The 21,283-nt window shown below is 38.8% G+C and overlaps 1 protein-coding gene and 1 long non-coding RNA gene across 3 annotated transcripts; both read right to left on the bottom strand.

Annotated features, from left to right (window-relative positions):
* Positions 1-941: 941 nt before the first annotated feature.
* LOC135117076 (uncharacterized) lies at positions 942-2,761 on the bottom strand. The gene is made up of 2 exons (XR_010276633.1): positions 2,618-2,761; positions 942-2,016 (listed from the first exon to the last, which is right to left on the bottom strand). It is a non-coding gene; the product is annotated as an uncharacterized LOC135117076 (long non-coding RNA).
* Positions 2,762-4,926: 2,165 nt separating this feature from the next.
* On the bottom strand, positions 4,927-18,508 carry LOC110381402 (zinc finger protein 260). 2 transcript variants are annotated; one of them, XM_049838710.2, is made up of 2 exons: positions 18,356-18,508; positions 4,927-7,274 (listed from the first exon to the last, which is right to left on the bottom strand). In XM_049838710.2, the coding sequence occupies exons 1-2, from the start codon at positions 18,414-18,416 to the stop codon at positions 6,646-6,648; spliced, it is 690 nt and encodes a 229-aa protein (XP_049694667.1). In that variant the 5' UTR covers positions 18,417-18,508; the 3' UTR covers positions 4,927-6,645. The 2 variants fall into 2 exon arrangements, with proteins under 2 accessions (XP_049694667.1, XP_021197400.1); XM_021341725.3 differs by lacking the exon at positions 18,356-18,508 and adding an exon at positions 15,340-15,591.
* Positions 18,509-21,283: the final 2,775 nt, after the last annotated feature.

The raw sequence follows: 21,283 nt of genomic DNA, 5'->3' as shown, positions 1-21,283 counted from the left end.
CTCTCATTCAAACCCCACATAGACTTGGTGGCTAAACGTACCAGGAAATTGATTCACATAATGAAACTCTTACAAGGTGTTGCTAACAAAAAGACACTACGAATGGTGTATGTAGCATTATGTGAGTCAATTCTCTGTTACTGTATAACAATATGGGGTGGAGTTGGAATAACCGCCATGATTCAAGTCGAAAGAGCCCAACGGTCGGTCCTGAAAGTCATGTTCAAAAAACCTTACAGATATTCAACTGAACTTCTATACCAAGACGCCGCAGTACTTAGTGTCCGACAATTGTACATACTTAAAATAGTATTGAAACAACATAAAATTGTTACTCGGACACAAGAATATCCAAAACTACTCAATCGTCGAGTATTCAGATGTGCATCGGTTAGGGTGAAAACTACTTTTGCCCAACGTATGCAAGAATTCCTGCTCAGTCACATTTATAACAAGGTTTCGAAGATATGTGACATAAAATGCTGTAGAACTAGTCAAGCCAAAAAGATCGTTCACAAATGGCTGTTATCCCTAACATACAATGAATCCGAATCTCTTACAAAAATAGTTTCATAGTACACTCGCATGCACGCACTTACACACACACACAAACACACACACACACACACTCACCACACACACACAAACACGCACACACACGCACACACACACACTCACCACACACATACACACACACAAGCATGCCCATATCAAACTACCAACAAAAATAGTTATGCATTGTATAAAATCATCTTGTATAATACCACTCAGGACTCCACGAGACAGGCTTGACCTAGTGTGGAGTCCAGCAGTAAAAAGTTTCCTCACTTACTTTAAATACTGTTAAGTACAATAAATAGGAAGTGATATTGCTAAGTAGATTTATGTAATGTGTTAAGGAAATGGAAACACTGTATAACTTTTGTTTTGGTAAATAAATCATTATTATTATTATCTTGTATGTCTCTACCAGACCTCGGGACTATAGAGTCCCGGATTTTTGGGAGGCGAACGTGGGGCCGAAGCCAACACGCTGAAGCCCTTTTGAGACAACTTTAATGAAATGGTGACACAAAACCGACGATTATCCCTGTATACACTATAGAAATGTACCCAAGGACAATCCCCGGTTCTGTGCTAAACTATTGCTAACTATGGATGAAAACTACTTGGGCTATTGTGATGGGATGCTAATGGACTAGGAATGGGGAAACTACGGGAACTATGGCACCTGCCGATAACAATGTAATAAATACACGTAAAAATGGCAGGTGGAGACTCGCCAACTCACTTACTGGGCCCCCGGGAATCAGTCACTGAAAAGCAACAAGAGGGCAACAGGGACATGAGCGGCTGAGAAGGGTGAGGATACCTCGGCGGACTTTAAACGCAGATCACGCGCTCCCTGTGGGTCCAGCATCACCGGCCCACTCGCCACTTACCACTTACTTATTATTATCTACCAGACCTCGGGACTATAGAGTCCCGGATTTTTGGGAGGCGAACGTGGGGCCGAAGCCAACACGCTGAAGCCCTTTTGAGACAACTTTAATGAAATGGTGACACAAAACCGACGATTATCCCTGTATACACTATAGAAATGTACCCAAGGACAATCCCCGGTTCTGTGCTAAACTATTGCTAACTATGGATGAAAACTACTTGGGCTATTGTGATGGGATGCTAATGGACTAGGAATGGGGAAACTACGGGAACTATGGCACCTGCCGATAACAATGTAATAAATACACGTAAAAATGGCAGGTGGAGACTCGCCAACTCACTTACTGGGCCCCCGGGAATCAGTCACTGAAAAGCAACAAGAGGGCAACAGGTACATGAGCGGCTGAGAAGGGTGAGGATACCTCGGCGGACTTTAAACGCAGATCACGCGCTCCCTGTGGGTCCAGCATCACCGGCCCACTCGCCACTTACCACGAGGCACCTACCCTCCGAGCATTGCTCTAGCGACTCCACTCTGACCGGCCGGTGAAGGCAAGCCAAGAGGCGGGAGACCTATCCCCCGTCATTATTATTATAAATGTATGTCTCTTCCAGACCTCGGGACTATAGAGTCCCGGATTTTTGGGAGGCGAACGTGGGGCCGAAGCCAACACGCTGAAGCCCTTTTGAGACAACTTTAATGAAATGGTGACACAAAACCGACGATTATCCCTGTATACACTATAGAAATGTACCCAAGGACAATCCCCGGTTCTGTGCTAAACTATTGCTAACTATGGATGAAAACTACTTGGGCTATTGTGATGGGATGCTAATGGACTAGGAATGGGGTAACTACGGGAACTATGGCACCTGCCGATGACAATGTATTAAATACATGTTAAAATGGCAGGTGGAGACTCGCCAACTCACTTACTGGGCCCCCGGGAATCAGTCACTGAAAAGCAACAAGAGGGCAACAGGGACATGAGCGGCTGAGAAGGGTGAGGATACCTCGGCGGACTTTAAACGCAGATCACGCGCTCCCTGTGGGTCCAGCATCACCGGCCCACTCGCCACTTACCACGAGGCACCTACCCTCCGAGCAGGACTAACCTTGCTCTAGCGACTCCACTCTGACCGGCCGATGAAGGCAAGCCAAGAGGCGGGAGACCTATCCCCCGTCATGCTTCACTCCGGCAAGCCGGAGATGGGGGACAGTATACTCTCCCTGGAGCACTCGGATATATAGCCCCGCGGGGTCGCTACTCCCCGTCATCCGCCTCAGATGCCCTGCGGGGCTATTATTATTATTATTAGTCTTTACGGGTATTCAGAAACCCGTAAGTCTAAGGACCAATTTATTAGTATTGAGATGCCCGGGTAAGTGGATTAAGGAAGTCAGACAAGCAGCCGCTCCTTGTAAAATACTGGTACTCAGCTGCATCCTGTTATGCTGGAAGCCGACCTCTACATTGTTGGGAAAAGGCTCAGAGATGATGATGAACGGGAGAAGTAGGTAGGTATTATGTTTTTGTAATTTTAAGTTTTAATGGCTATCTAGCACTGAAATATTTTTTCAAATCGGATCAGTAGCTGTTGCTCAGATTAGCACACTCGAGGCGATAACGAAAAAACTCCTCAGATTCATACTATTGCTACAGATTAGGGAATAAACTACTTGATCTTTTGCTTAGCTTTCTTTTTACAATAAAGGCATTTACATACTTCATGTATTTTATGCTGTCCTGGTACTTGGTGAGCAGTTGCTCGGGAGATTGGAATACTTAAGTTATACTCTTTTGGTACCCTCATGGTGCGCAACGTCGCCACTCGGTAATTGATAATGTATGTTTTCTCAGGCAGAAAGCAACGATTTCAGTAAAGTCAGTAACAAGTAAGTAGTAAGTAGGTACTGAATTTCTCCACCTCATCTCCTCGTCTGCCAGGGTTATGCGTGTGTAAGAAAAGAACTGCAGTGTTAAATTATACATAGAACTTCTGTTGACTCTTTAAGTATTTGGAAGAGGCGTTTGGACAAGACGGTGGAATTTTTTGTGTGTGCACACTTCTTTTTCCTCGAATACTGCCTTAGGGATGGTTCATATCTGGCAGAACATGCGTCGCGTAACGTCGAAACAGACAAATATACGATAGAACATTAAATCATTCACACCTAACCGATGATGCGTTAGTGCGTCGATCATATTCACGATACGCTCGACGCATTTTCCGTCAGAAATGAACCTTCCCCTTACTTTTGCTTAAAAAATATCTACCGGGGCGCGGAAATAATGCAGCAGGTAACATAGGTCGGTATGGATAAATAATAAGGTACCTATATAGAAAATGAAACGACACCATTTTTACATCCATTTATTTTTTAAATCATCCGACAATAAATATTGCCAAACACAGCAGTTTGAAAACAAAAAATCTTTTTTTTTATCACAGTAAAACTTATTTTTAATTATTCAATACTTATAACAACAATTTAGTATACACGCTAACTCCTTTTACCGACTATAAATAAATTATTAACAAGGAAAGTAGGTACAGAAACTCGTAACAGTGTTTAGTTTTCAGACTGCTCTGAGTTCCTTTTAGTTTCTTGTGCACCAATCGTAATCAGAAAAAAAAACAGTGAAGTAGTATTTAATTAAAAAAAAAAACTTAAAAAATCTGCCTGTTTACCGTCGCAAGTTCACTTACCTGTATGGGAAGGGGGTAGGTACTGGTTTAAAATAAATTGTGATGGAAAAAATCATGCGTGCTTTAACTTGCTATCGATTCTAAATTAATCAGTGATTAATCATTATGGAAAAAATATAGATCATCCAACCCTTTTCGGGAATATTAGCAGGCTTCAGGACTATTGATTTATTTTGAGACCTAGATTCCAAAGCGAAGGAGAGAATAAATGTAGGTAACTACCTATCTATCTAAAGAGGATGAATTGCACCGTCCCCTCCTCAGCCTAGAATCTAGATAATTTTAAACGGCCATAAACACCAGTACCTTTTAGACTTATATTTTGTCACCCTTACCTTACATATCGATACAATAAAATACAAAATAACTCAAAGTCTTCAAAAAACCGTTATTTTAATTCCTTTTAAGGAAAGCAGAGTTATGACTACAAACTAAACTTAACTTTAGTACCTAATGTTTGCACACTGAGGCGTACCTTTACATTGAAGTAAAAAAACTTTAATAGGAGTAAGCGTCCAAATATTGCCTTAACTATGAAAACAAATGCATAGCGAGAAAAACAACCACACAAGGAAAACAAGATTATGTGAAATAATTAACAGACGTTGAAACACACCAAAATAATAGTAAGGTGCTGATTTTACGTCATCTAGAGCATTTGAAGAGAAAACAACGATAAACCACTTCTATCAACGTAAGAAAAATGTCTTGAATTCGATTCCCAGCCATTATAACACTTGTTACCTAAGTAAATCTACTCCAGAAACGAGCATCTATAGCTTAGTCTATGGAGGGCGAAGAATACACTAGGTAAGTACCAAACCTGTAAAAATACCTACTACTATTTAAAAATTGCCTTTTTTGTACTTTTGAACTTCGAGAATCACATCTCTTTTGAAGAATTTTCTTATAAATATCTTATATACTATTATGTAAATTAGAAAAGTAGTCAAGTGAAGTAGCAGAAGTGACTAGCACTTATAAGCACGAAATAAATAAAGAACACAAAATAAAATAGGAAATTAAACATTAAAATATACCTATAGATAAATAATACTTAATGTCATGAAATAAGAGAAAAATAAAGATAATAATTTGATCGATGGGAATTCGAAAGAGAGCATACGGAAAAAATAATTAATTGAATTAATGTCTTGAATGATAAGTAAAATATTAAATACCTATTAGAACAAGGGTTCTCGCATTGCATAGGATTAACCAAGCAACAAGTCATAATACAATAAAATAAGTAGGTACGTTGAAATTACCTAACTTAGACAAATTACACCATTATGAAAATTAAATACTTAAATATCTACTTATTCCTACGTGTATTAAATACACGAAAGCTATTTACACAAAATAAAAAAGCAAAACCTTATCAATAATTTTGATTCATATGACATTTTAGAAATGGCAACATCGATGTAACGTACGTTTGAAATTCAAAATGGCTGCTTAACTATTTTATAAACATTTACAACTCTTATTACGAATCACTTTGAATTAATGGTATTATGTAGATAAGTGTTTTACAAAATGAAATTCTTAAATTTTCAAATACTTAGGGTAGGTATTGTATATTTTTCCAAAAATTGTAAGTAAGTACATACATTCTACTATCTAATATTATAACGGAGATATGTAGGAAAACATTCAGGCAGGATATGATTTTCACAATAATTGACATTACGGAAGGTGCCTATTACGTGGCTAAAAACTAATCAAAAATTATTTACCTTTTCACTGGGCCCTTAAAATACCTACAGTCTGAAATTTAAATATGTTTATATTTAAATTACTTTATAATTTAACACTAATCAGAACGAGACGTCTATAACAATCTTAGAACTAAGATGAAACTTTAACTCAGTATAGCAGAAGCTTAATAATAGAAAAATGTTTATGGAAAAACTAGGACACGTCTTACAACTATTTGTAAGAGGTTTTTTTTAACGAATTAAAAACAAAATGTTGCAATAATATCTTTCCAAAAAGACGTGAAGAGTCACCTTTTTGTTTTTTTTCCCTTTTCATTTTAATTCGACACTCTGCGTAACAAGATTTAATCTAAACGATAAATATTAACAACGCAATATTACAAAGCGATATTTCAATGGCACAGAACTAAAATTTAAATATATTTTACAAAAGGATAGTGAAACACATAGACTTTCCAATCATCTCCGTACTTGGAAACAAAACTAAATAACAAGAATGCGAGATACATTACAAAGATATAAGGATCGACACATCGCATTGCGCTTAGCAGATTCATTTGACATCGCTGCGGCATATAACAACAAAATCGCAAACTGGCAACACACAATCGCAGTCGACTCAACTCTGCGCAGCAATGAGATATGTCTTACCGAATCAACTCACGTCTGGCGGGCTTAATAACAAAACACCAATTAAAACAATAGTTTAACTTTGGAATGAAAAAATCAGTCTCAAATAATGTGTTAAATTCAGGGTTGTGTGTTGGATTCAGGCGGGCTGCGGACGTCGCAGATGCGTGCGCATGTGACGCGTGATCATGTCGCGGCGGCACGCGGCGTACGGGCACGACGGGCAGCGGTAGGGCTTCTCTCCCGTGTGCGTGCGCTGGTGCGTGGCCAAGTGGTCGGAGCGCGAGAACACCTGTCCGCACGAGGCGCACGAGTAGGGCTTGACGCCGCTGTGCAGGCGCGCGTGCCGGGTCAGCATGTCCGACCGGGCGAACTTGCGGAAGCATACCTCGCACTCGTAGGCGCGCACGCCCTCCGGCTTGCTGCGGTGCCGGGACGCGATGTGCTTCACCAGCCGGTCGTAGATAGAGAACTCCTGGCCGCACGCGTGGCACGTGAAATTACCTGTGGTCTCACGAGGCGACTTCACGCTGAGGTCTAAGGGGGCTTCGTCGGTCTGCGGCGTGTCGTGGACGAGCCAGGAGGGCGTGGGGTAGTTGTTATTGTTGTTGAGCTGCACGGCCAGCTTATCGAGGAGGCGGGACAGGCGGTGCTTCTTGTGTTCGTAGATGGGCGTGTGCGCGGGCGGCAGCGGCTCCATGCTACCTGCACGCATCGGCGGCATGCTGGGGCCCGCGCCCGCCACGCGGAATGGCCTTCTTTGCCAACCTGCGGATAATGAAAAGATTTGTTGAGTAAAGAGATAAAGTTAAAAATATACAGAACTGAAAGGGTGAGATAAATCTGGGCAGGTGATGTTCACTTTTTAACAATTAGCGTACAAAAATTGTCGAGTTGTCAAGAAATTCGTTGACTACTTGAGGTGTACCTACATAACTGTCCTTTCTCGAATATCACAAGATAGAAATTGCATCAAATGAAACTAATATAAGCCAGTAATAATTGCGTAATTACCTTCCCTCTGAAACATAGCGATATGCTTCACTAAAGGCAGGTGCTATTTTTTAAGCGTAATTTAAAGTCACGCAAGTACTATCGCCACATGCAGCTTTAGCGCATCTGTCTTTGAACAAATGGCCCAATCTTATCCACCTCCTTCTATTGGTACTAGCCAAGACATTTTAGACCAATCACATGACTCAGAATGGTTATAAAGGAACCCCAAATAGAGGGAACGAATACTGGTCTAACAGCTTTTTTTATAGTTTTTTTTTATTGTGAGAGGCGTTAAAGATATAACCCGAGGGGGAGGAGCTCTATTGACAATTTTGACAGCACGTGAATTTGAAATGAAAATTCTATTTTCAAATATATAATTTGGGCATTTTGAATTGTTAGTTTCGTTCGTTTCGTTGGAGTTTTGGAAACCGCGCTAATGCATACCTGAAAATAATCAAATTCTTGTCCTCAATAGTGAGGGACGGTATCGATAGACATTCCTATCTATTTCCTAGCGTGTAAATGAAGACCCCCAGAACATGGCGTTTGCATACAAAAAGAGCCGTTCAGAAGAATGACAGTTGATTCATGTTATGGCACCCATTAAAAGGGAACGTTCGTCGTGAACGAATGAATGCTTGACTATTATTCTATTAAGAGTTCTGACGATGCACCTTCCATTCTAGTACCTACTATTTTATTGTTTGCTGGTCTGAGGTTTAGCTTAGGGTACCAACGTTAAGTGATTTAACCATTGGAAATTATGCTGCTAAACCCGATGAGTGAAAATGTGTTCCGATTATCACTTTCAATTAGAATGACGTACTAATTCGGTGGCACAAAAGCCCTCTAGGTAGGTAGTTAGCCATTTAGTCTTTGAGTGAGCTGCAGGTTTAATCACCTAACAATCCTTATTCAAAGTTCCTAAGTAAGACCTCTGTCGTGGAATTGCAACAACGACTGCTGCTTACTAGCGAATACTTTGTGTTAACGATAATAAGCAATTTATGTGATAAGCGGGTTTTCTAATACCTAAGAGTAAACTAAGTAGCTTCTAGATTAAGAGATCGATATTTTGGGTTAGTAGTCAATTCCCACGAATAATTATATTCCTGCAAATTTACTACTAACCCATTTAACGAATCTGTGTTCGACAACATATTGTATTGGAATATCTGGTTCTTCCATAAATGTGGAATACGTATTTCTTATAAGATTATTCGTTATCATCTTTTAGAATAAATAAAGCGCTTGTAAACACATGTTTTCAGTAAATATACAAATAAAGAATTTTGCTTGACACTTCCTGAATATTTGACATATTTTTTTACCATCATGTGAAAAGGGTTAATTTGTCTGAAAGAAGACATGAATAAGAAGGGTGTGGATGTTAGTATGACGTCTGATAGAGATAAGTAAATGAATAGAATACTGCGCCGATCCCAAATAACTTGGGAGCAGTGCAGGAAGAAGATTTTTAACCACACGTAATCATTGAATGCCAAAATACCACATTTACACATTTCTCTATCGCTTCTAACTTCATCCATATAAAAATATATTTTAAGATTTTTATCGATCATATAATATGAAAAGATCCATCTAATAAAAGTTAGGTTATATTTATTTATTTATTTTATTTATTTTTTATTTAAAATACTTTTTGCACATTGTACAACGGCGGACTTAACGCCTTAGGCGTTCTCTGCCAGTCTACCTTAGGGTGGTGGTGAAATAGAAGTGGTAGGTGCAACACAATTTGAGCATCAGTGGCAGATAATAAAAATATATATTTATGCATATATAAATATAATATATATATATATATATATAACTATATATATGTACAACTGTATCCAGGAGAATGTAGGAGAAGATAGTAGGAAAAATGAACTACTGTAATGATTCCGCCAACTTGCCATGGATGTGATTTCGTAGTTTCATTTTAAAAGTGTGTCGACTATTTACCATCCTAACCTCCAGAGGTAGCTCATTCCAGAGAAGAATAGATTTCACAAAGAAGGAAGAGTGAATAATGTCTGAACGGTGAGCAGGGCAGTGAAGAAGTCGATTATTAGAGGAGCGGAGATTTTTGTTATGCTGAGAACACACATACTGAAAGTGAGAGGTTAAATAGGAAGGTGAAGACGGGGTATAAAGTATAGAAAAAAGAGTAGTTAATGCCCTCATCACACGTCGTTGTCTTATCGGTAGCCATTTAAGTTGCGCTCGATACGCTGACACATGATCGTACTTGCGAAGATTAAAAACGAATCGAATGCAATTGTTGAGAAGCCGGTCGAGTTTATTGAGCAGATCTGCATTCAGGTCATAGTAGCAAACATCACCATAGTCGATTATAGGAAAGATTAAGGTTTGCATAAGCATTGCTTTTACATGGAACGGGAGCAAGTTTTTGAAGCGATAAAGAAACCGCAGTGTACTAGTGATTTTTTGGCTGACAGCTGCAACTTGTGCTTGCCAATTGAGTGAAGAGTCAAGATGAAGGCCCAAATTCTTCACTGAGCAGCTGAACGGTATATTTATCCCGTCAAATACCAAAGTTGGTAACCCAAGTGCGTCTACTTTACCTAAATTTCTTGAGCTACCAATGATAATAGCTTGGCATTTAACAGGATTGACTGCCACTCCGAACCTGTCAGACCAACTTTTGACTACCTCCAAGTCTTTGTTAATTTTAACAAGCGCAGCTGCCAACTCATTCACTTTTGTGTGACGATACAACTGCAAGTCATCGGCATAGAGATGATATGAACACTGAAGCTCAGGAGTAAGGAAATTTATAAATATGGAGAATAACAGAGGTGAGAGTATGCCGCCTTGAGGAACGCCAGCATTCAAAGAACACCAGGCAGATGAATCCTCATCCACCCGAACCGACTGCTGGCGATCATGAAGATAAGAGGAAAACCAGTCTGACGCCTTAGAAGAGACCATAAGATGTGATAGAATAGATAAAAGGATGTCGTGACTGACGGTATTGAACGCATTTGAAAAATCCACGAGTACCAACACTGTGAGATTAGCGTCTTCCATCGCAAATCTAATATCGCCAGTCACTTTGAGGAGGGCAGAAGAAGTGCTGTGGCCCGGCCTAAATCCGGATTGGAAAGGGCTCAGTAGCTCATTGCCGTAGATAAAACGAGCAAATTGCTTATGAGCACAAGCCTCAAGCACTTTGGATAAGAAAGGTAGGATAGAAATTGGACGAAAGTGACTGGGGAGGGTAGGGCTGGAAATTTTGGGAAGAGGACGCACGTAAGCTTTCCGCCAGAGTGAAGGGAAAACTCCAGAGTAGAACGAAAAGTTTACGATATGAGTGATAACAGGAAGGATTGGGACTAGGATATGGACAATCATCTGACGGCTGATGTTATCACACCCCACCGCCTTAGATTTTATGGACAGGATAATCTTTTTGACCTCTTCCTCGTCGACTGGCATAAAATCAAAAGATTTGATATCGGGACGCGTTAGACCATTTATATAATTGAGAGTATCTTGCTTCATTAAATAGTCCAAACGAGAGGAAGAAGAAGTGCAGAAATGACTATTTAAAGCATCAAAACTAATTGTGTTCGGCAGGTCCAAATGTCGCGACTTGCCAATACCCAGAGTTCCAAGAAACTTCCAGATGTCAGCAGAAGACGAAGATGATATATTATTCAATATATGGCGGCGTTTAGCATTCCGTATCATCATATTACACCGATTCCTCGCAGTCTTAAACAGAGCCCAGTTTTCATCACTACGGTCTTTTTTAAATTTACGGTACGCACGGTCCCGCCTACGCATTGCTATACGTATGAGTTCAGTCATCCATGGTGCTGGCGGCCGTTTCACTCTGACTCTTTTGACTGGTGCATGGCGATCATATAAAATGTTCACCATGTTATTAAAAATCAAAATTTTATGATCCACATCATCCGAAGTCATTAATGGAGTCCAATCAATGTCTAGCGCATCCTTGAACAACCGCTCAGCATCCATCCTTGCAAAGCAACGCCTATGCAAAATCTTAGGCTTGGGCTTAGGTGGTTTAAGGATATAGGAGAGGAAAATGAGGTCGTGGTGAGAAAAACCAGGGGCAGTATATTGACCGTGACAGGAAATAAGGGAGAGGTTAGACGTCAGAATTAAGTCCAGCCAGGAATCATCACCAATCGTAGACCGGTGAGTAGCCTGAAGAGGTAAAATATGCAAGCTGGATGACTCCAAAACGTGCAAGAGTTTAAGGGCACGAGGAGAGTTGGGAGCAAGGAGATTTGTATTAAAATCACCCATGATGATGTAATGAGCATACTCAGAACCTAACGATTCTAAAACCGATTCCAAATCAGTGAAGTAGTCGACAGAGGGGGGGCAATAAACAACACCAACGACGGCTTTCGCTCCTTTAACTGAAACCTCCAAAAAGAGAAATTCAGCACTAGGCAGAGAACTAGAAGAAGTAGCCAAGATCTTATAAGGAAAGTCCGACCGAAGGTATATTGCCACGCCTCCCCCTCTTCTCCCAAGTCGATCATTCCGAATAAGAACGAAGCCAGGAAGAGGGTAAGATGTGGATAAGAGATTTGGTTTGAGCCAGGTCTCGGAAATCAGGACGGCATGCACATTGCTGTTGGAAAAAGTCTCCCATAGTTCACTATAGTGACTAGGAACACTTTGAGCGTTAATATGACACACATTTAACACTTTATCTGTTTGTTTGAATTGATTTCTCAATGTATCCCCAAGTGTATCAGTCAGAGAACAGAAACTAACATCACTATTACTCACATCCAAAGACTCATTAGCAGAATGAAAACAGTCGTCATCAGAAGACATAAATCCTAAATATATAGATAAAAAATAAATAAAAAAATATAACTATAAAAATAATTAGCAATTTTAAAAACAAAGACAACAACAGAATTTACCTCCACCCGCCAGCTAACACCAATAAATAATTAGAATCAGCAACATAAAACAAAAATAAAACGTAATAAGAAATGAAAAACGATACAAAAATAAATAAAAGAAGAATGAAACTATTTCTGGACGAATGGTATTTGATCCGTGCATTGACTGACATTTTAGTAATGTGACAGCTGACAATGACATTTCGACAATTACTACCTGCGATTGTGAAAAGTAAAGTTACCAAGAATAGAAGTTAAGTTATCCAAACGTTAATTAATTCTTAATCTATTTGCGGGTAATTAACAAATTGAAATAGAAATAACAAAGTTACTATAAATTTAACAAAATTTGGTAAGGAAAAAAAGGATAAAACATTACGAAGAGAAAAATAAATAAAATAAAAGCATTAGATTACGGAAATATCAAAATAAACAATAAGTAAGTATAGTAATAATATGATTCATTTCTAATTCTAAAATGTCAGTCACATACCAATAATAGATCTGTTTCCAGGTCCTCTCAAGAAGTTATGCAGCATTTGTTTTTGAAGGATACTTCTCCAGGAGAGGCTTTAGCTCATCCATCGACACAATCCTGTGGCGGCTGCCATCCGATGCCTTAATGACTATCACGCCATCCTGGGTCCAACAAGCACGCATACCGAAATGCAGCCGTGCCTTCGCGAAGATGGACTGCCTGGCTTTCGTCAGGAACTCCTTGACTGAGACTTTGGTGCCTCTCAACTTAGTCTTAGCCTTCCAAACAGTTGACTTGACATCCCAAGAAGCAAACCTCACGAGAATGGGCCGTGCATGATCCTTACTAGGACTGCCAAGTCGGTGGGCAACTTTTATGCTGGCTGCTGCTATGTCCTTTAGACCCAATTTGCTGCTGAGGACACCAAGGACCATGGAAGGGCAGTCCTCATTCTCTTCTTCAGGAAGCCCTTGAAAGATCAATGCCTTTCGACGGTGCCTCATCTCCAACCCATCAATGTGCAGCGCACACTCGGCTATTTGCTTCCTGAGTAAACCCAACACGTTGAAGATGAGCTCCCTGAAGGCCCGGAACTCCTCAGCAATTTTAGCGACGGTTTCCTTGGCAGGACCTGCAGCCTGAATTTGAGCTCCGAGTTGGTCCATCTTCTGACTGAAACTCTCCTCAAGACTTCTCTGTATCGACAGTATTTCTGATAACTGTGACATCTTCCTTATATTGTTTATAGTGACTTTGTAAATATGTTAATATTATTCTATGTGCAAGTGTTGATGGTGATGTGGCAGGTGGTGTTAAGTACTTAATCAGGTTACATTTAAGGCTCCTAATGTAAGTACCCAATAATTAAGTAGTATAATTAAACTTTTACTAAAAATAATTTAAAAAACTGAATTAAATATATTTTTAAAAGGCTCAGAGAATCTGAGATACGTGTCAACTTTTTCTACACCTACCCCAAAAAAAAAAAACATTATATTTAGAATGTTGACTTATATATTTTTCCTTGCTCCGCCCACATATTACCATAATGGTAAGTGATAATTGAGTCGCACCCCATTAAAGTCGATTTACGTAGTCGGAGTGTGTAACACCTACTAATATGTGTATTTTTAATAGAAATAGACATTTTGGTTTATTGTGTATGTCTCTATAAGAAAGCCCGATACATTATAAGGAAAGGTTGATTTTTTCATTCATTGCCCACTTCCTATCTTGATGAAAACGTCTAATAATATGAAGATGTTTTATTTTGCAGGTCAATCGGCATTTCCAATGTTTCAACTAACTGTGCTTTTGCTTACCAGAGATAGAATTTTTGACATTAATTATATTCACTGTCAAATGCTTACATCTTTTAAGCAAAACCACATACCTATGTATAGATAGAACGGCCATCCATAGGTAAGTTGTGTGGTATGGGGCAAATTGACGATTTTACCTTAGATTTGATAAGTAAGGATGGTTATAGTCTCCAAGTATCCCAACCAATGACTACCTGTGAAGGTTGACGATCAGCACTGCATAAACACGGTTTTTGGGGACAACCTTCCATCTTCAGGAGTAGGTATTCTTTTAAGTGTTTATCTTTTTTTTTTAGTGTATTATCAATAATTAACGAGGACTGGTTAGATTCAATTAATATCTTTTTTACCTAAGAGTTTGTATTGATTGAAAATAAATGGGTATATCAGGTTGGATGAGGATTTAAGGATCCCAAAACAATAACAAAGATAGAGAGGCCAAATCAGGCCAATGCTTCTTCTTATTAGAATTTTAAAATTGTTTCTTGGCTAAGTTTTTTGTGCGATTACTGAAAAACAGAAATTTATACCTATATTTATCGTTTATTTGTACGCTGGCAGACATTGCAATTACTATAATTACCATGAATACTATGCCTTATACATAAGTGTTGCCTACACTGGCATTAAAATATATAATGACAACCTCTTTGCTTCCTGGCTGTCAGAAAAATCTTATGTTCTAATTTGAAAGTTTGAAAAGTTGCTTACCGCCACTTTTAAACGTATTATGAGAAAATTGTACGGGAAAATTCGGGGCGTACAAGTGTTAGGTAGTTATTATTTACGCAGCAGTAGTATATTTAAGTAACAGCACGATAAGTCATTTCAAAATCATTAGTTAATCATTGCACAAAACATAGCGCCGTTCGACTTGGCAACTACTCGAATACATTATGAAAGTAATAAAAACACCATGTTTGTTTAACAAATGACCTGCGAAATATAACCTACCAGACCCGCCACCTTTCCTCACTCAAACATAATGAATTCCAGCTGCAAATGACTGAGAACCGACTACGTGAAGGAATAGCCAAAGTCGTCTATTAAAACAGTTATTATACTACCGGTTACTGGCCACCTATAGGTGGTCTAATAAAAAATATACATACATGTCTCAAGATGTCTCGAATGCAGTTTCCAAAGTTGAAAATCAGATGCATCTATCCAAAACGGGCGATGTGAAACAATCCTTTGGTGTGTGTATTTTTTGATGCACTTAGTTTTAGCACGAGAGGTGCGTGAGTGAACGGTACGTAAGGTCGGCGGGTCGTGCGACCGGTCCAGCCGCCCCCGCGCTCGCGGACTATCAACACCGACACGGGGAACACGTCCGACTCGCTGCGCAGACCGCGGCCGACTGGCGTTCCCCGCCCCCGCAGCTGCGCGAGCGCCGCGAAAACATTGCGATGCATCCACGCAAACGCATGCGCGTAGGTACCGACATCCGTTAACTAATAAACATATTAGTCGTGATTAATAGCTTGCTGGCCAGTGTAGCGGTAACGATGAATATCTTAGTAGTTGGTCAAGCAGCTATTGCTTACCTAACTATTTAAGTAAAGGGTAAATCGGTGATCCCTAATTATTGATGCACACCTACTAAAGTTTTAAATTTTGTTGTATTTTGCTCAACAGAGCAGTACAATGAACTCCCTTATTTGAGTAGCCAGTAGCCTAAGATCACAATAAATATCCCTAACCGAAACGTTTCAAACGTTTCGTTTCGTTTTCGTTTTTAAACGTCCTCAAATGAAAGATTATTATCGAATAAGAGAGCAAGACGAGACCATTTGATACCATCCATTCTAAGCACTATGCACATTGGCCTACTCCCACTAGTTCCAGTAATTTGTACCGAACGGCTCAAAAGCGAAAAATTCTTTAAAAAGAAAGTGTTTCCCCCGAACTTCAACAAAAACGCTCATAAGGTTAAGGAATAGATTATTACCAACTAGCTTCAGCTCGCGTGAAGCAGTCATGCTCGAGAAGGAGGCGGCGGAACGTCAGAGAGTTCGCACCTCTCATCCCGGCCGCCGCGCTGGAGCAGGTAGACACCACGGGCGCCGGGTGTCGCGAGACGACTCCCGGCCACCGTAGGCGTGGGTCTGTGGGCGGTGAGTTCGGGTGGCTCATCGCTCATGTCTGTTTTTAGACAACAGACCTGTGTCGGCGGCGCGCGTTGTTCCACGCGCTCCTCAAAGAGATGTCAGCAACCCCAGAGGGGCCCAGCAGGGCCAAGGCCTGCCGGGGCTGCGGGTTGTTCGAAAGAGGTACCGCGGCCCTAGCACATAAGGCCTACGACGGAACACGACGGCTTTTAGTCAGTAAGAGTCTGACACTCCCTCACCGCTGCTAACCCACAGCGGGAGGGTCATTGATGATTTTTACGTCGTTAAAAAAAAGCTTCAGCTCGCGGGTTGGCATGCGTGTTGTGTTGATAAAAAGTAGCCTATGTGTTATTCCAGAGTATCACCTATCTACATACCCAATTTCAACCAAATCGATCCAGCTGTTTTTGCGTGAAAGAATAACAAACATACATCCATAAATTCTCACAAACTTTCACATTTAAATAATATTAGTAGGATTACAAATTATACTTATGAAATCACTGATCTTCTAACTAATTTCCGAACTAAAACCAAACAATTAACCGACTTAATTAAAACCATATACTTACTTTTCAACAAATTATAACTGGTTGATTTGAGACCGTAAAAAAATACTTAGAAAAAATTAAACTTGCGACAGGTCAAATGACCGAGAGATTTGAAAAGTAACGTGAACGCCTCGTAGCTCCTGTAATTGACCGTTTTGATCACACATTCGTTCGCTCCTTGACCTTGTACAAGAAGGCGCCTGACCTACCTTCCTTATGGCATTTTCACAAAAATCGCAAAAAACGAGACTCAGCCCTCTCTGACTCTCTCAGAGCACGAGGATAGTTAATAGAATGTAAGTAGTAAACTAATAAATTAGAAAGACCTTATCTTATTTTCTCTGTTTTTACTGCCAGGCAAGAAGAAAAAGAGGAATTACAATGATTATAACTAGGTATACCAAGACCCTTTGAAAATATAACTAACTATAGTATACATTTTCTTAGAAAAGTCTGTAGCAGAAGAATAGACTGATGAAGAATGATTATTTATAGTTTTTTAACGCACAATTTTGATCCCGAAATTCCCGGTACCGAGTGCGCTACCTACCTCCCTACTGTTCAAAGCTACGATAGTTTGCAAAATTATCACTGACCTCATGTTTTGTGATGAAAAAAGGGGAACTATCTATACTAATATTATAAAGAGGAAAACTTTGTTTGTTTGTTTTTTTGGTTGTAATGGATAAACTCAAAAACTACGGAACCGATTTTAAATATTCTTTCACCATAAAAAAGCTATATTATCTGCGAGTAACATAGGCTATATTTTATCCCGGTGTGGGCAGTAGATCCCATGGGACGCGGGTGAAACCGCGGGAAAACGGCTAGTATGTATTATTAATTACTTTGGAATTCAAGCGAAAATCATATCAATCGGGAGTGAAAATTATCGGTTTCTACAATATGGCTACAAAAGTTAAACTCTATATTTGCATTCATTCCATTTTTTCACACAAAGAAAGCACAGCGGCGCACGCGTTTGTATGCGAACTGAAGAAAAACCGTTGTTCGCTATGAAAATTTGATTTTGCGGTACAACTTAATGTCTAACTGTACAGGATTTAATTTAGCATAGATTTATTGTTATCTACTATTAATTAAACTAACTTATTGCTCCTGAAATGTACGAAGAAAGAAACTGAATGCTCAAATGAGTAGGTAGGTTTTTCACAAATGACGTAAGTATGAAATAAGAATGGCTAACAATTTCTCGTTACATCATCATCATCATCAGCCTATAGCAGTCCACTGCTGGACATAGGCCTCTCCAAGTGCACGCCACTGAGATCGATTTTCTCTCGTTACATATGTAGATGAAATAATATTGTTGAGAACAACTCTAGTAAAAAACAGCTAAATTGATAAAATGATATGCACAGCAAATAAAACTAAATACCTAAGTAACAAATAACATTCATAAACATTTAAAAAAAGTATTTATAGAAAAAAAAAACGTAACGTACTTGTCACATCCTTGCTGAAAGTTTCATAGTTCTGCGTCTCCATTTTAACCAGAGTATTCATCCTTATTTATTTAAATTAACACAATTAACACTAAAACCGAGATTGGCCGAAAGTTGACGAACTCTCCCGAACTGCAGTTTCGGGAGATGTTTCTCCCTCGAACACACGTTACCAAATGATTATGGGGGTCCGACGAAATCAGTGCTAAGAAAAATAATAATAAATATGACTTGAGATGTAAGGGAGTGGACAGATGTGTGACTCGTGGGAAAGTAAGGGCGCGCCGACACTTAAGAGAGTGGGTGGTGGCTTTCTTGGCTTTGACACCTCCCACTAACCATGTTTGGGGTACAAATGTTGTTAGTAGATTTTTCAGTGATTTTGATCTTAACCGAAAAATCCACTACGGAATCACAAATTAGGAAGAGTAAAATCATTTTTTCATCCCACCATCTCGGAAAGAGTAGTTTTACCCTTTGATATCTGAGCGCAAAAGCCGTTTTTATCCTCTAGAGCGGCAAAGTGATTTGAATTTAGAACATCGTGTGCAATACTCCATTTGTGACAATCTTGATAAGACTTTTCAAATAAATACATATTAAACAAATAAAATACTGCTTAAAATAATGATTCAAATAATAAATTATTTTTTATTATTATATTAAGGTCGATTTTGAAACTCATTTTATTTTTTAACTGAGATGTTAAATAAATTAACTTTAATACTTAATTTATTCTTTTTTATTTGATAATCATATGCGCGCCACTTTCTTTGTTTGCATTTAGTTATTTGGTCTTTGGGGTTCATTAAATTTTTAAACTGAGTTTTTATATTTATAAAGTTTAATAGGCACATCTTTTTTATTTACAATGCGCGCGCTATTTTGTTTTTTTTTTTCATTTAGTAATTTCCCTGATGAGGTGGGATGAAAAGTTACGTGTTGCACTCGAGTGCAAAGATTTTTCACCTTGTGGTCTTTTGATTCCGCGAAAATTGAGCCCGCGTTTAAAAAGCAGTTTTGCACTCTTGTATTACAATAAATATTCCTCAATTGTCCAATTAACGGTAATACGGTAATACGAAAATTTTTGATAGTGTCTTTTACATTATAAAAGTTTCGCTACGGCGTAGCAGCGCGTAGTAAGATTGCTACGGCTCTCGCCCTTAATTTGGCAAGCATAATCTTTGTAAAATTTTATTAAAAAAATACTGTAGGCTAATTATTTTAGGTATAAGGAAATAGAGAAAAATATTATAAAAATATTTTTTTCAGTAATTGCGCTGAAATAATATGTATCTTATTTTACACATTGCCAAATACGGAGGAATGTATAGTTTTTCGATAATGTATCCAAAAGGATACATTACCAAATCGGGGTTATAAAATAAAATTGTTAATTGGTAAGAAATTTTATTTTTTTACATGAAAATCGCAAAACCAGTTCCGTTGTTTAGTTAGACATAATCTCACATTACATTTTATCCGAATCCGGTGAAGGTGTTGAGGAACTACTATAAGAATCATGTTGTATTCCATAAACTGGCAATGTTGTGTCACTGGCTGTTATCTTCCTCATTGTCTGTTGTGTCACTGTCGTCCGATCGTGCATTTCCTGCAGGAATCAACGCTAGAATGTGCTTAGATCTTGCTCGTTGTAATACCTACGAACAAAAAAATTGCACGTGCAACCAAACCAAACCCAAGCAAACTGAACACTGAACTGTTTATATGGAATTATGTCAAACTTTATGCAAAAAAAAATATAAATAAAAATTAATTTTATCCTACGGAACCTTACATGCTGTGTGATCTCACATGCGTGTAGTAAATATATTTTTTTATGTAAACATTACGAGAAATTAAACGTGCGATAATAGGTTAACTTTTGGCAATGTGTCTTTTAAGATATGTACAATGTTGTATAGTCGACATTTGAGCAAAGTATCTTTAAAGATACATTGAGGTTTGACAACGTGTCATGGCTCGGTAAATACATTTCTATGCCATAATTTCAGCTAAATCGTTAGTATATTACGTTACACACATAAAATAGTAAGAACCTGACATCATCACATATAAAAAATAATAAAAATCAATAAAACTTACAGCTTTGTTGCTCTTGGTGTCCGTCATTTTTTCAGATTGACGTAAATAGGGATGTCCAGTTGTTGAAAATGCACTAGACTTGCTTTTCCTTGTGATGTAATGAGTCAAACTTTATGATTAAATCGATCGATTCAAAAAAATACAATTATTTTATGTTACAGATTTTTTTTAAGTTGTTGTATCTAAAAAGATACATTTTCAAATTAAGGGTTAAAAAGCTACTGACTTATTTGTGACTAGCTGTTTTTTCGCGGTTTCTCCCGTGTCCTGTGAGATGTTCTACCCATGGCCAACGTTACTCAGGGATAATGTAGCTTTCCAGCAGTGAAAGAATTTTTCAAATTGGTTCACTACTTTCGGAGTCTTGGTACAAACAAACAAAAAAATCTTCTTTATTATATTAGCATGGACTACTTTTTTCACACTGTTTCTCGTGCATCTTTTAAGAACACGCTGAACAATGAATTCAACGTTACAAAATTGCCACTTACAGATAGATAGAAACATACCATAATGCAGAAACCTATAAAACCTCGACTACTCGAAACTCCTCCGAGGTCCATAAACTAAGACGATAAACCTTCAGCCCCGCCCCCTTCTTAAACTAAATCCGTAGGAAGTAACCAAACGGCTAGGCAACAGGTTGTGAGATGCTAACCTAACATTTTTAGCCGTCCCCATTGGTGGGAAATATTTGGGTCAAATACATCTGTATAGGAAATACAGCCGGTTTGGGATAAGCAAGGTCCTAATGTAAGAAGGGGCGGGACAGTACAAAAGATGGGCTATGTTTACAAGTACATATCACAAACTTTTTGT

This window comes from Helicoverpa armigera, chromosome 1 (assembly GCF_030705265.1).
Source record: "Helicoverpa armigera isolate CAAS_96S chromosome 1, ASM3070526v1, whole genome shotgun sequence".
In the NCBI taxonomy this organism is placed as follows: domain Eukaryota; kingdom Metazoa; phylum Arthropoda; class Insecta; order Lepidoptera; family Noctuidae; genus Helicoverpa; species Helicoverpa armigera.
Note: the sequence above shows the minus strand (reverse complement) of the source record. Positions and strands in the feature narration are given on the sequence as shown.